This window comes from Phragmites australis, chromosome 16, assembly GCF_958298935.1.
Source record: "Phragmites australis chromosome 16, lpPhrAust1.1, whole genome shotgun sequence".
Classification (NCBI taxonomy): Eukaryota; Viridiplantae; Streptophyta; class Magnoliopsida; order Poales; family Poaceae; genus Phragmites; species Phragmites australis.
The window spans coordinates 7,979,317-7,992,863 of record NC_084936.1 but is presented as its reverse complement, the minus strand read 5'-3'; the positions used below and the strand labels follow the sequence as shown (position 1 = coordinate 7,992,863).

The 13,547-nt window shown below is 40.9% G+C and overlaps 1 protein-coding gene across 3 annotated transcripts; it reads left to right on the top strand.

Moving 5' to 3' along the window:
- The first annotated feature begins 9,062 nt into the window (after nt 1-9,062).
- Nucleotides 9,063-13,331, top strand: LOC133895411 (YTH domain-containing protein ECT1-like). 3 transcript variants are annotated; one of them, XM_062335710.1, is made up of 10 exons: nt 9,320-9,719; nt 9,854-10,035; nt 10,204-10,277; nt 10,357-10,528; nt 10,830-10,906; nt 10,977-11,280; nt 11,404-11,471; nt 11,652-12,137; nt 12,293-12,505; nt 12,611-13,331. In XM_062335710.1, the coding sequence occupies exons 3-10, from the start codon at nt 10,209-10,211 to the stop codon at nt 12,965-12,967; spliced, it is 1,746 nt and encodes a 581-aa protein (XP_062191694.1). In that variant the 5' UTR covers nt 9,320-9,719; nt 9,854-10,035; nt 10,204-10,208; the 3' UTR covers nt 12,968-13,331. The 3 variants fall into 3 exon arrangements, with proteins under 3 accessions (XP_062191692.1, XP_062191694.1, XP_062191693.1); XM_062335708.1 differs by lacking the exons at nt 9,320-9,719; nt 9,854-10,035 and adding an exon at nt 9,063-9,261; XM_062335709.1 differs by having other exon boundaries at nt 9,320-10,035.
- The last annotated feature ends 216 nt before the right edge of the window (nt 13,332-13,547 follow it).

Below are 13,547 nucleotides of genomic sequence, written 5' to 3'. Positions count from 1 at the left end.
ATTAGAATCTCTTGGAGTCATGACGATATTCAGTGGAAACCCATAAGAAATTGTACGACATGACAAGATAAGTTTACTAATGACAGAGTGGTTCAGAAACGGAAGATAACCTAGGTTAACGTTGTATTGGAATATATTGGATATGACAGATCGTCTAGCCAAAAGGGATAACAGTTACGTTCGACAAGCATCACAAAATTTTGACATAAAGGTTAAAGTAACAGTTGATCAAGAAGAAAATCTGATAGAAGATAGTATTTCTCTGATCCCTTAAAAAAAACCTCTCGAATCTCGGGGTCGAGATTCACTTTAAGTGGGGTAGATTTGTAACACCCTAGGTTTTAGCATTTTAGAAAATAGCAAAATTCGCTCCAAATTAAAAAAATTTAATTATTAAACCAGTATAAAATCGAGGAAATATATATTTGAATGTTTATATACCTGTATGTATATATTCAAATATATTATTTGGTCTAAGTATTGCAAAGAGCACTAAATTAATTTCTAAATAAATCGCTACAATGAATTCATCATATGCATTTTGGTTTATATTTTTTTATGGTTCTTGTGTGGTGATTCGAATTTGAATGTCTCTCAAATTTGAATACGTTTAAGTTACTTCGGTAACTTCCTTTTCCAAATCAATCCGTGAAAATCAATGTTTCAATCCAACTCAAATCTATAATTCAATTATTCAATTGAATTATCCCCATTTAATTTTATTCTACTCGAATTGAGTCTCTGTCCAATTCGAATCTCAATCTTGTTTCAATTCACTGACATTCAATCGACTTCATATATTCTTTTCGGATCAACCACAAATCATATCCAAATCCCGATTCAATCAAATCTTCATCAATTTCATATTCGAATGCAATTCTAATCATTCGAGTATAATCCAAATCTTTCAGTTCAATCATTTCGCAAATTCAATTCAAATCATTTCCATAAATTCAAATTGAATTATTATACATCTCTTTTCAATTCAAATATATTCATTTGAATTTAGCCAATCTGATTCAACTCAATTTATTCAAGTTGAATCTTTACAAATGCATTTACAAATCCATTTCAATTCAAGTCATTCATTTGAATCATCATAGATCTCAATTCAAATGCAATCATTCATTGAATCATCCATTCTGATCTAATACGATTTACTCAATTTGGACATTTACAAATTCAATTCAATTACATTTCGAATTGAATCATACAAAATCCAGTTCAAATTCAAATACATCTATTTGAATTATCACACATTCCGTTTACCATTCAAATACATCAAATTGATTTGTCACACAAATATCTCTCTCATCTCTCTCAGATCTTTTGCCTCTCGCATTCTCCCATGCTCTGCTGATCTCTCACTACTGTCTCTCTCTCTCTTTGATCGCCGTTCACACCAGCCCTCACACCCTCTCCTCTGATCTTTTCACCATAGAGCAACAACCCATGCTCCCATGCTCTTCTCTCTCTCCCTCGCTGATCTTTCATCGGGACGCAAAAGCCATTTCCTCTTCCTCCACCTGCAAGCAAGCATCCCCCATGCCATATACAAGCCTGTGATCATCCCCTCCCACTCCCCACATCAACACATAGGCTCAAGCATACATACACATGCATACAAACAATGGGCGCAAGCCTCACACAAACATGCTGCACTTCCTCCTCTTTCTTCACGGCTCAGGCATGCACAATAGCAGCATCACGGCGTTGCCCTGGCTCCTCTTCACGCCCCCTGCAAGCACCGTCAGCCTCTCGGTAATGCTCGCCGCCGCGCTCATCTCCTCCGCGTCGTGCTGCTGCCACCGTCCCGAGCCCCCGCGCTCCTCCGTTGTGGCTGTGCATGTTGCCGCCCGCGCGCCATCGCCGTAAGTCGCCGGTGAGCCTCCCTCTTCCCCATCTCATCCCCTACTCCTCTGTGTTGCGCCGCCGTATGCCCATCTCCCGGCTAACGTCGTGCGTGCGCCGTGTTGTCGTCGCACGTGCCGCGCCATCGCTCACACGCACGCAGCACACCCGTCTCCCGGCTACCGCAGTGTGCACCGTCGCTCGGCCACGCACCGCACCGCGCTGGCACCGTGCGCCGCCGCTGTTGGTCCGTCCCTTCTCTGGTCGGCCACCTTCCCCTTTTTGGTCGCCATCTCTTCCCTCCGGCGCTGCCTCCCTGTGTCTCTCCGCCGCGGTGGTCCCTCTCCGGCCTTCCCCCGCATGCGCGTCGTCCCGTACGTGCCGCCATGGCCGAGCCTAGCCGGCAATCTCTAGAGCCACCATGCCAGGCCGAGCCATCCTGCGCCGCCCACTCGTCATCCACCCGTGCTGCACGCACGCGTAGCCGCGCCGTCACGCCCTCACACCACCGTTCCGCGCCGCCCGCGCGCCGTCCACGCCCTCCGCGCCGCTGGCCGCCGCGCGTGCCATCTCTCTCTGCCGGCCACCTCCTCCCATCTCCGGCCGACCACCTTCCCTCTCGCGCCGCCGGTCATCTCCCGGTTCTAGAGGTGCACCAGATGTGATAAAAGGGATTGCGGAGTGAGATATAGCCCCTCCCAGGACCGAAAACCTCCAAATATAACTTGTTACCCTGGTTTTGGTTTTAAAACTATTCCGATAGTTTTGTTACCAGGTTACCTTCTAATACGTTGGGGACTTGAGGTGATACTCAGTATCAACAGAAGGTGCCTGCATTTGTTACTTTTAAACTATTTTTTAAAAGCTTTGTTACATTTATTTCAAAAGGTTAACAATGGAGAATATACCTGGATACTTGCATAAAACCAGCTTTACGCTCAAAACTATGTCGTAAAGCCTTATCCTTGAAATATCCATTATGCATCTATCAACCCCTTGAAGTAGTATAGGGCTTGTTGAGTTCATTCCGTACTCAGTCTTGTTGTTTTCAGATTTTTGAGATGTAGATCAACCTCAACCCAGATGAAGTCAAAAAGATGAAGTCTAAGGTCGCGTCCGCACCCGAGTTGCCTGTGGCATTGGGTTGCGCCATTCTTTCGCTCTGCTGCGCTGTAATCTCTTCTGCTTGGCTGGTCTGCTGTGGATTCTTGTCCACTAAACCATCTTTTCGCTTTTCAGGTATTTATTTTAATTAGTTTATTCGAAATATGTATTTGATATCATTCTGTTGAATTCTGTGTGTATCAGCTACTTGATCCAGGGACTGATACAGGAGGCACAGGGGAACACGGGTTCGAGGTCCTGACACCATCATTGAGAGATGAACATGCAAGGAGATATCGTTTCGCTTTTCCGGAAACATGAAGAAAAGGCAAAAAATATTGCGGCTTAAAAGCATGCTCAAACTCAAGAACAAGAACCTTCTCCGGTTCCGGCTGTGGTTGAAGAGCAATCTCAAGAACAATCACATCATGTTCCAATTCCGATAGTGGCTCAAGAGCAACCTCAAGAACAAAAACCACCTCCAAATTGTGATGTTGATCGTCTCGAACATGATTCGGGCTTAAGAGTGCCTCTTGCAAGCTATAATGCCAATGATCAAAATGCGGTTCGGAGAGGATATATTCTAAAAGGTCCATGCCAACCTTATGCCCATGATTACCGAGCCAGGAACATATACAGTAAAGATCGTCGCTTTAGTATTATTTGGTTCCATAAATATCCTTGGCTTGAATATAGTATTGAGAAGGATGCAGCATTTTGCATGGTATGTTATTTGTTTGGCAAGGGAGGTAGTAAATTTGTTAAGGGTGCTTGTAGAAATTGGAACATAGGTAATGATGCACTTGACAAACATGTGGGAGGTATAGATAGTGCTCACAAAGCTGCGCAAGAGAGATATGATTTATTTGTGCAAGGTAAACTAATTGATGATGTTATTCTGGAGGTGTCACCACATGATCTAAGTCTCTACAATGTTAGGTTGACCTATTCACTTAGATATTTGAGGTTTCTTTTGTGTCAAGGTTTGCCATGCCGTGGATATGATGAAAGTGAGGAATCTAGCAATAAAGGAAACTTCCTTGAACTTTTGGACTAGCTTGCAGGAAATAATGAAGAGGTTAATAAGGTTGTTCTGAAAAATGCTCCTAGAAATTGCATTTTGACTTCCCCTAAGATACAAAAGCAAATTATTAAATGTTGTGCCACAGAAACCACTAGACACATAATTGAAGAACTTGGTGATGATCACTATGCAATTCTAGCTGATGAGTCTAGTGATATATCACATAAACAACTAGCTCTTTGTTTGCGTTATATTGATAAACTTGGAAGGGTGTGTGAGAGGTTTCTTGGTGTATTTCATGTAGCTAATACCAGTTGTTTGTCACTTAAGGCAACAATTCAGTGTTTACTTGTTGTTCACCATTTGACTCTTAGTCAAATTCGTGGGAAAGGATATGATGGGGCTAATAACATGAAATAAGAGATTAATGGGTTGAAAACATTGATCACGAAAGAGTTTCCTTCTACTTATTACCTCCACTGTTTTGCACATCAACTCCAATTGATTCTTGTTGCTGTTGCTAAGGAAAATGTTGGTTGTGCTACTTTCATTGGACAAGTTTCTCGCTTGCTGAATATTATTGGAGTTTCTTGTAAGCGTCATGACATGCTTCGAGATGTTAGAGCTCAAAAACTTAAGACTGCCCTTGAGTTGGGTGTAATAGAAAGTAGGAGTGGATTAAATCAAGAGATGATGATAGCTAGGCGGTGACACTCGGTGGGGTTCTCATTACAAAACTATTTTACACATTATTGATATATATTCTACAATTTGAGAAGTACTTATAACTCTTGGAAAGGATCCCAAACAAAGGGATGATTGGCCGAATATACATACTATGGTTGATGTTTTGGAGTCATTTGAGTTTATTTTCAATGCACACTTGATGCTTATCATTCTTGGATACATAAATGAGTTGTCTCAATCTTTGCAAAAGAGGGATCAAGATATTATTAATGCAATGTCACTTGTGACTTTGGCGAAGGAAAGACTGCAACAAATGAGGTCTCATGGGTGCGAAGAATTCTTTCAAGGAAATGTTACATCATTTTGCATTAAACATGGCATTGATATTCCTGCATTGGATGGTAGATATGTGCCTTATTCAAGATCTCCACGGTTTTATCCGGTTCAAACAATTGATGATCATTATAGAAGAGAAGTGTATATTGGTGTCATTGATCAAATTCGGCAAGAGCTTGACAATCGGTTTGATGAGGTAAATATGGAGTTGCTTATTTGCATGTTGGCCTTAAATTCCTTCAATTCTTTTGATTTTATGATTCACATAAAGTCCTTAGGCTTGCCAAATTTTATCCCAAGGACTTTTTAAGTGTGGAATTGATAAGACTTGAACTCCAACTTGATAACTTCATTGATGACATGAGGAAAGATAATACATTTAAAGGCCTAAACAATCTTGGTGAGCTCTCTATTAGGCTTGTTGAAACGAATAAGCATGTTGTTTATGACTTGGTGTACTTGTTTCTTAAATTAGTCTTGATCCTACCGATGGCGACGACAAGTGTTGAAAGAGTATTTTCGGCATTGAGTTTAGTGAAGGATAAGTTGAGAAATAGAATGGGTGATGAGTTGTTGAAAGATTGTTTAGTCACATATATCGAGTGAGATATCTTCTCTAAAGTAAGTGAGGGTGACGTAATCGAGTCTTTCATGGTCATGAGAAAACGCAAAGTGAAGAATCTAGAATAGTATCATAATGATGTAATCTTCCACTTATGTAAGACTTTATGTCATGTTTGGATTATTTATATTATGGTTTTACAAATTTGGGATTCATTGTTGAATTTACGATATTATACCGAATTACTGAATTTGTATTGTCTTTTATCGATTTTTATACTCTTTTACCGAATTTGTGGTCTTAAAAATTTAGATGCCTACCTACTAAAAAATCATGGGTCCGCCACGGGGACGAACACACACACACATACATATACATATATACATACATACATACATATATACATACATACATATATATATATATATATATATAAGCATATTTGGTACTTTCGGGAGTACTCCCACATACGTATCTCATTATATTGGGAGTATCTCATGTGATAAATAGTATGTACATGGAGCATGTGAGTATATAAGATCATTCAAGTGATATGTATAGTTTTTTAGGTGGTTTGCACATATTTTTTCAGTGTATTACATTTTATGTACAAATACAAAGATATTATCAAAATTTAATAAAACTGATGGACTTCTTTTCTATTTTTTCATATAGTTTACATTGAGTATCTTAGAATAAGTATATAAGTATATTTATAATGGTAAAAGAGTATGTCTAATTTATTTATATGGTATGTTATAGTAAAAATATATCCAGCTTTTGGTCCTGCTTTATTGAAAGCAAACATACGGTTCCGCTGGGAGCTAAGTGCCATCTGTGTAAATTGTTTCAAACTCGAAGGCGCATAGTTCCAATAAAATACATCTCTAATTACTCCCACAATATCTAGCTAAGGGATAGGCAAACATTACGTGATCAGCCGTTTCTGTCATTCCACAAAAATTGCACCATTCAGCATCAGGCCAGTGTTTTTTCAATCATTGGTCAGCAGATTGGATCCTACCTTATGTAATTGCCAAAGAAAAACTTCTATTTTCAGAGGCAGATTAGATTGCCATATCTCTATCATTCGATCATCTCTAACCCGTGGGAAAGTTGCTTGCTTATACAGAGATGAAGTAGTAGCAAACTTCCTTGACATTTCCAAGTGCCCATCTAATTGTATATCTGTTACTATTTAATTGGACCGCCTCCACTGTACTCAACATCTCTTTTCCTATTCTGCTAATTCTGAAGGATCAAAATTTCTTGTAAAGTCTAAATGAATTTCACCCAATTCCAAAGCTTTTCCTACACTAATTTTACGGACGCGTGTATATATATACACACAAATGCTATTCTATATCCTAGATGTAGCATATTATTCTATACCTACTAAACAAAATTTTACTATTACCAAATAATACGTTACACCGTAGATATAAAGTAGCACTACGTATACACACATATAGAGCTACACTATTTAACACACTGCACCTTAAATAAGTATTTAAGGTGCCGACCAACCTAACCTCTTTGAATCAACCCACAATCGAAAAATCCCTATTACAAAACCAAAAATCACATATTATAAAGCAGAAAAACTAAAAACAATAAAATTATTAGTACAAAATAGGAAATCACACATTGCAAAACAGAAAAACCTGACAATTGCAAGATCTCAATTACAAAACAGGAAAATAATCATTCTAAAATCAAAAAACTGACGAAAAAAATCCCTATTTAACACGATGGGTGTTAAATAGGGATTTTAACGTGACAACACATATATCACTGTTTAACACGATGCGCGTTAAATATTATTTCACGTGCCGGAAGCTAGACCAATCTGACCCTGCCCGAGCAACCCAACATGATCGCGAGTGAGAAAGTAGAAAATTTCCATCCCACAACCAGAAAATGCTTATAATAAAACAGAAAACACACATATGTTGTCACGATAGAAAATATATATGTCATGACCAAAAATGTATGTCGGAGTGACCGAAAGATATATGTTTTTGTGATTAGGAAAATACATGTTGTCGTAAATCGGAAAATATATGTTGTGTGACCAGAAACCATATGTTAGGGTGATCGGAAAATATATGTTGACGTGATAAAAAATATATGTTACGTGACAAAAAAACATGTTGGCGTGGCTAGAAAATATATGTTGTGTAACCGAAAAATATATATTACAAAAAGGAAACAAAAAAATCGCACTTGTTGACTCGTCGATAATATTGCACCATATATGAAGTAGAAAGACAATAATATCATGCGAGATTTGCTCTCTAGACCAAGAAACTAATCACATAATTAGGGAGCAATCTCCAGTTAATCCAGAAAATAATTTCCAACTAATTTGGTTGGTAATAACAAACTACGAGATTTCCTCTATAAATAAGGAAACTAATCACGTAATCAGAAAAGCAGTATCTAGCTGATCAAGAAAATAATTAATTGGCAATAATTGTATGTGAGATTTTCTCACTGAATAAGAAAACTAATCACACAATCCAAGAAACAATCTCAAACTAATCAAGAAAGTAATCAGTTAAACAAGAAGATTTCATGCACTGACTAGAAAAGATAAACAATGTTACAATATAAGGTTCACCATATCTCTTTCTATACTATAAAATATTTCAGATTTCAATACGGATACGGCCAAATAGTGCACACACCCAGCACACCGCTATAGTTGAGATTGTCGAGTGGGTTGACTGTAGAGATTGTAGAGGTGTGAGCAATGAGCGAATGTGCTAATGGAGATTTCATGTGTACAATCACACTTGTATCGATAGACGATGTTTCGGCTTGTTGGTGAACGTTGGAGAGCGAGCGCAGCGAGACGGAGAGATTCATGACCCTCTCAAATCACCCCCACTGGTATTGGCTATAAATATAAATGTTGAGATCTTCGACGATTTATGTAGGATTAGAAGGGAGAGAAAGAAATAATTGTTATTTAAAGGTTAGTGGGATGGTCTTTTCCAATTGCAGCAGTAAAATTACTCGTTTTCTATCGTGGGATGGCTTTTCTCGTTTATGAGAGTGGAGGATGCGTTGATACTTATTTAAAGTTCTGGAAATTAAATATGAGTTTTATATGTAGGTGTGGGTTGACATACACGTGTACATAGAGACTGGGACTAAATTACCGACTGTCGCAATCGCATCATCTTGAGCTGGTTGCAGCAGCGCGTCAGCATCCCCGGTGGGACCGTGCTGTCAGGCTCACGCAGCAGGGCATATCCAAAATTCTACACTGCCCTCGGGGGCGATCTGCAACAAAAACACGGAGCACAAGCAAGGGCGGAAGGGCCGTACACCTCAAGGCTAAACCCGCACGTGCCGATCGACCACTCTAACCCGCAGGGCCCCTTTATCTGGGCTCGGACCCGACCAGGCAAAGATCCGGGCCGGGCCGATCCGGGCCGGGCCGGGCCGGGTTCCTCTCCACGAAGCTATTATAAAATCATTGGTGGACACAGCAGCTCGTCGTTCCCCCCTCTCCTCGCGACCAATAAAAAGGGGAAAAACTTTTTTTTTTGCATTCCCTTCCTCCTCCTCCCCAAATTTGATGCTTAAACCCTCGCCGGGAGGACTCCAATCCCGACGCACGAGTTCGCCACCCGCCTCCGGATCTCGGCCATGGCCGCCGCGCCTCAGCAGGCCCAGGGCTCCGCTGGTACGTGCGCTCACGGTAGCTGGAGTGGGGTTTGACTATGTTTTTTTTTCTTTTTCTTTTTCTTTGCTCTTGCTGTTCTTGATTGCGCTGGGTTGGTGCTCGAATTCTCTTGCTCCGGGGGCTACGGGGGCCGGATTCGGTGGAGTTGGCGACGGGGGTGCGATCTTGGCAGGAGTTGTTGGTGTGGAATCGGGGCGGGGTCGCGAGCTTTTCTTTGGGGCACCTAGGTCAAGATTGATTCGGGCGGCGCGATTGGTTCGCCCGGGCAGAGTCCAGGAGCTGCGATTTCGTCGTCTGGGTTGCGTTCTTGCAACAAGCGGTAGAAGAAAACGCGCGGAGGAGAGGTGTTTGTCGAGCTGCGATTTGGCCCTGCTGATTGCGTTGCGTCAGGCTCTGCTTAAGGGCAAGAGCGTCTTTTTTTAACCAGGGTACGAACACCTACAGGACGATTTCGAAAGGTTAGTGAACATGCCATTTTACACGAGCTGGCGCGGTAAAGTTGGCGCTGGTACGAGCAGTGTAAAATAATCAATAACCAATGGGGTTAGAAGTTTCAGGAGAGCTCTGAACTTTGGTTGATGATGTGCTGTAGGTTGGAGGAATTCGAGTAAGCTACTGTTCGGTGTAATAAGAGCTTGCTGGTGATGTCCTGAGCATCGCAAGCCTATTCGCACAGTGTGCTGATAGTACGACTTGTGGTGGATTCTGAAGGGGTGTGATTGGGGAGCTGTACAGCTTGTCCGCTATTATGAACACCTTCTTGTTTGTATTTTGGTAATAAGTGCTTATGTTTGTCCTAGAACATGTTGCTGATGTTATTCTGGGTTAAGGTTTATACGATGTAGTCGGCTTAACAGTATGCAATTCCTTTGTTATTTCTAAAGTTTTGATTATGAACCATGACAATGCAACTTTCTGCAATTGCACGTGTATGTTCTGTAGATAGCATGATTCCTCTGCAGTCAGATGTTGTGCTCGAGAATAACCCCTCCAAGAGTTCAAATAGTAAAGAGCAGGTAATTTGCTGTATGGTTTATCTTCCCCTGTTTTGTGCTTTGAATGTTGCTCATGGATGGTTCATTGTTATTGCATCAGATTCTTTCTAGTACAGAGAATACGACTACAAGCAATGTGCGTGGTGGTAGCTCCTTAAAATCGCCAAAAGGTGCACTAGAGAAGGCTAGCTCTGTCGGAAAAGGTGGAGAACAACCTTTTCTGTACCAGCACAATGTGTATGCACCGCAGCCACAAGCACTCTATCCTGGAGGTTAGGTTATATTCATTGTCTGTGTATTAATGCTAGCACAAATATATCCGTAGTTACTAAACGATCATGTTTCTGTTGTTTTCCTCTACATTTGTTTTTTACCCGTTCTAATTGGTCATAGTTTCACTAGTCTGCTTTGTTCGCCTCGATTCGAATTTATTACTGAAGTATATATATCTTGGCCTTCTTATGAGGGCACAGAGCAAATTATTCGATTCTGGACCTGGTTCTGTAACAAGGCAGCATCTTCTCACTTCCATGGAGTGCTGTTTTAAATTTGATGTTCTTCTTTCCACTGTAGGATACATGAATCCTTCGGGACAATGGGAAGAATATCCCCATTACATGAATATGGAGGGACTCCATTCAGTATCACCTGTAAGTAGCTGGATTACTGAATTTATTTCATTTTTCTTGATAAAATTTTCTAAATCTTGTTTTTCTGAAGGGAATCTATAATGACAACCAGTCATTCATGCTATCTCCTGGATATGCAAACAACCCCCAAATGATGTATGGAACTTACTCTCCAGTTTCAACCGTTGGAGATGGCCAACAATACTTCCCTATGCACTTTCCCTTCTCGAGTCCTTACTACCAACCACCGGCTTCTCCTAGCATGGGATATTCAAACTCTGCGCCTGGAATATCTCAAGGAGACCCTATGCTGCAGCAAGAGTACTTCCTTCCTGATGGCCTTCTATATTCACCCACGGCAGGGTATCATCAACCGTTCAGTTCGTTCGACAGAGGTACCATTTCTCCTTTTCAATTCCTTGTTCTGCTGCAGGCAAACTTTCGATGATTGCAAGCAATGAGTGTTATAATATATTGGTCAGAGCCATGTCGAACTAATTTTGGACCTTCTTTTGCAGCACCAATACAACAAAATAGCACTCCTGGATTGTTTGGTCAAGGGAATGTACCACTGGCTTCTGGAATGGTATGCTGTCATGCAATTGGGTTCTGTCACATACATTAGTTTACTGTATTTGATTATTTGTTATTAGGATTCAAGTGTGGTTCAATATAGAATGTCTAGGTATTAGGAACTCAAATTTGCTTGTTGCTTATGCTAACTGTACCCCTTACTTTTTAATGCTAAGAGTGCATCTTTTTGCAGCATCATGGATCACTGTATGGCCTTGGATCCTATAAGGCACGCCAGCAAGGTAGCAAATTTGGAGGGACTACTCCAAGTTGGAGTTCTGTTGGTCGCAGATTTGGTACTTTTGATTTGAGTGCCAATCAACAAAGGGGGAGCATGCCATTTGGTAGTCACAATGGCTCTCTGGAGTTTATGAATGAGCAAAACCGTGGGCCACGTGCTACAAAACCGAAGATACAAGACACAGAGAACTCAGGAGATGAAAAAAGTGAGAAAACTGTTCCGCTGATTGATAGCCAACTGTACAATCGCCCTGATTTTGTCACCGAGTACAAGGATGCGAAATTCTTTGTAATAAAGTCCTACACTGAGGACCATGTCCATAGGAGCATTAAGTATAATGTTTGGGCCAGCACAGCCAGCGGAAATAGAAAGCTGGACTCTGCTTACCGTGCAGCCAAAGAGAAAGAAGAGCATTGCCCTATTTTCTTGTTTTTCTCGGTAAGGACAGCCCCTCTTGTTTTGTTGTTTATTTTCCTATTTAAGGAAAAATTAAGAACAGTAGAAAATAATGGGTCCTCTATTAGCATATGTTGTGGTGTTCTACAATTTTGGTATTGTCTTCTGATTTGATAGATAACTACACGTTTTTATAGGTTAATGGTAGTGGCCAGTTCTGCGGTGTGGCTGAGATGATTGGACCTGTCGATTTCGACAGAAGTGTTGATTACTGGCAACAGGATAAGTGGAGTGGCCAGTTTCCTGTGAAGTGGCACATTATTAAGGATGTTCCGAACAACCTTCTGCGGCACATCATTCTTGAGAACAATGACAACAAACCTGTTACAAACAGCAGGGACACACAGGAGGTAAAGTTTGCATAATTTTGGTCTTTTTGTTGGTTGAATGTTTAAGCTTCTAGTGACTAGCTTTTCTGAATAAATTCACTAACTCTTGAGGAACAAAACATACAGGTGAAGCTGGAACAGGGCCTCCAGATGTTAACCATATTCAAGAGCCATGAGACTGAGACGACAATTCTGGAGGATTTTGACTTCTATGAGCAACGGGAGAAAGCCTTGCACGAGAACAGACGTCAACAGCAGCCTGCCAGAGCTGATCCTCAGAAGCCAGCAGATACTAAGGCTCAAGGTCTTGTGGCTGATATATCAGGCGCATTTGCTCAGGCCGTCCAGTTGAAGGAGACTGAGAACAATGGGAAAAACCCGAAAGCTGAGGGCGCCTCAGCTGGAAATGGATCCACTGCCATAATCAAGGTCGAAAAAGGCAATGCAAACTCAAACACAGGCCCTGTGGAGGAAACCAGTTGATTTATCTGTCTCCTGTCTGCTAATTTGGAGCAGCAGTTGAATAGTATGCTGCTATGTGAAGGTGGGAAGGGGGAAAGAGAAGGTCGATTGTGTTAAATATGGTCGTGCTGCTTCAGTTGTACAACATCATAGGCTTTGTTTCATCTCCATTTAGGTTATAATTTCAATTTCATAGTTCCAAAATTATTGTCTGCTGTTCTCTTATTTCCTGTTCGCTTTACTTTATCGTCTTCTGTTCTACTCGTGTCGCACCATGAATGCTGTTCAATTCTAGTGGTTTAGCCATAAGAAGCTGCAGAATTATGCTGCGGGAGCTTTCCATGTTCTGCAGTGGGATAATGATGCTTTCATGTCTCTCTGTCTCCATCCTTTTGTAATTTCAGAGAAAATCCTTCTTCTTTTTTGTGTATTTCACTCTTCAACTTGTTATGCTCTCATACTGTAGAATTATGTAGTTCCCTTGGTCACACTTTTTCACAGTCCCAACACCTAATAGCAACGTGAAAAATAATAATTGTGCATCTGTTTCGCACTTTCTCAAATCTAGACCATCCAAACTCCGTTTGCAACACTGACAGGT

Coding starts and splice junctions, on each gene's coding strand:
- LOC133895411 (XM_062335708.1), top strand. CDS start 9,225: ATGGCCGCCGCGCCTCAGCAGGCCCAGGGCTCCGCTG. Junction 10,907..10,976: donor GACTCCATTCAGTATCACCT/GTAAGTAGCTGG, acceptor GTTTTTCTGAAG/GGAATCTATAATGACAACCA. Junction 11,281..11,403: donor GTTCAGTTCGTTCGACAGAG/GTACCATTTCTC, acceptor CTTCTTTTGCAG/CACCAATACAACAAAATAGC.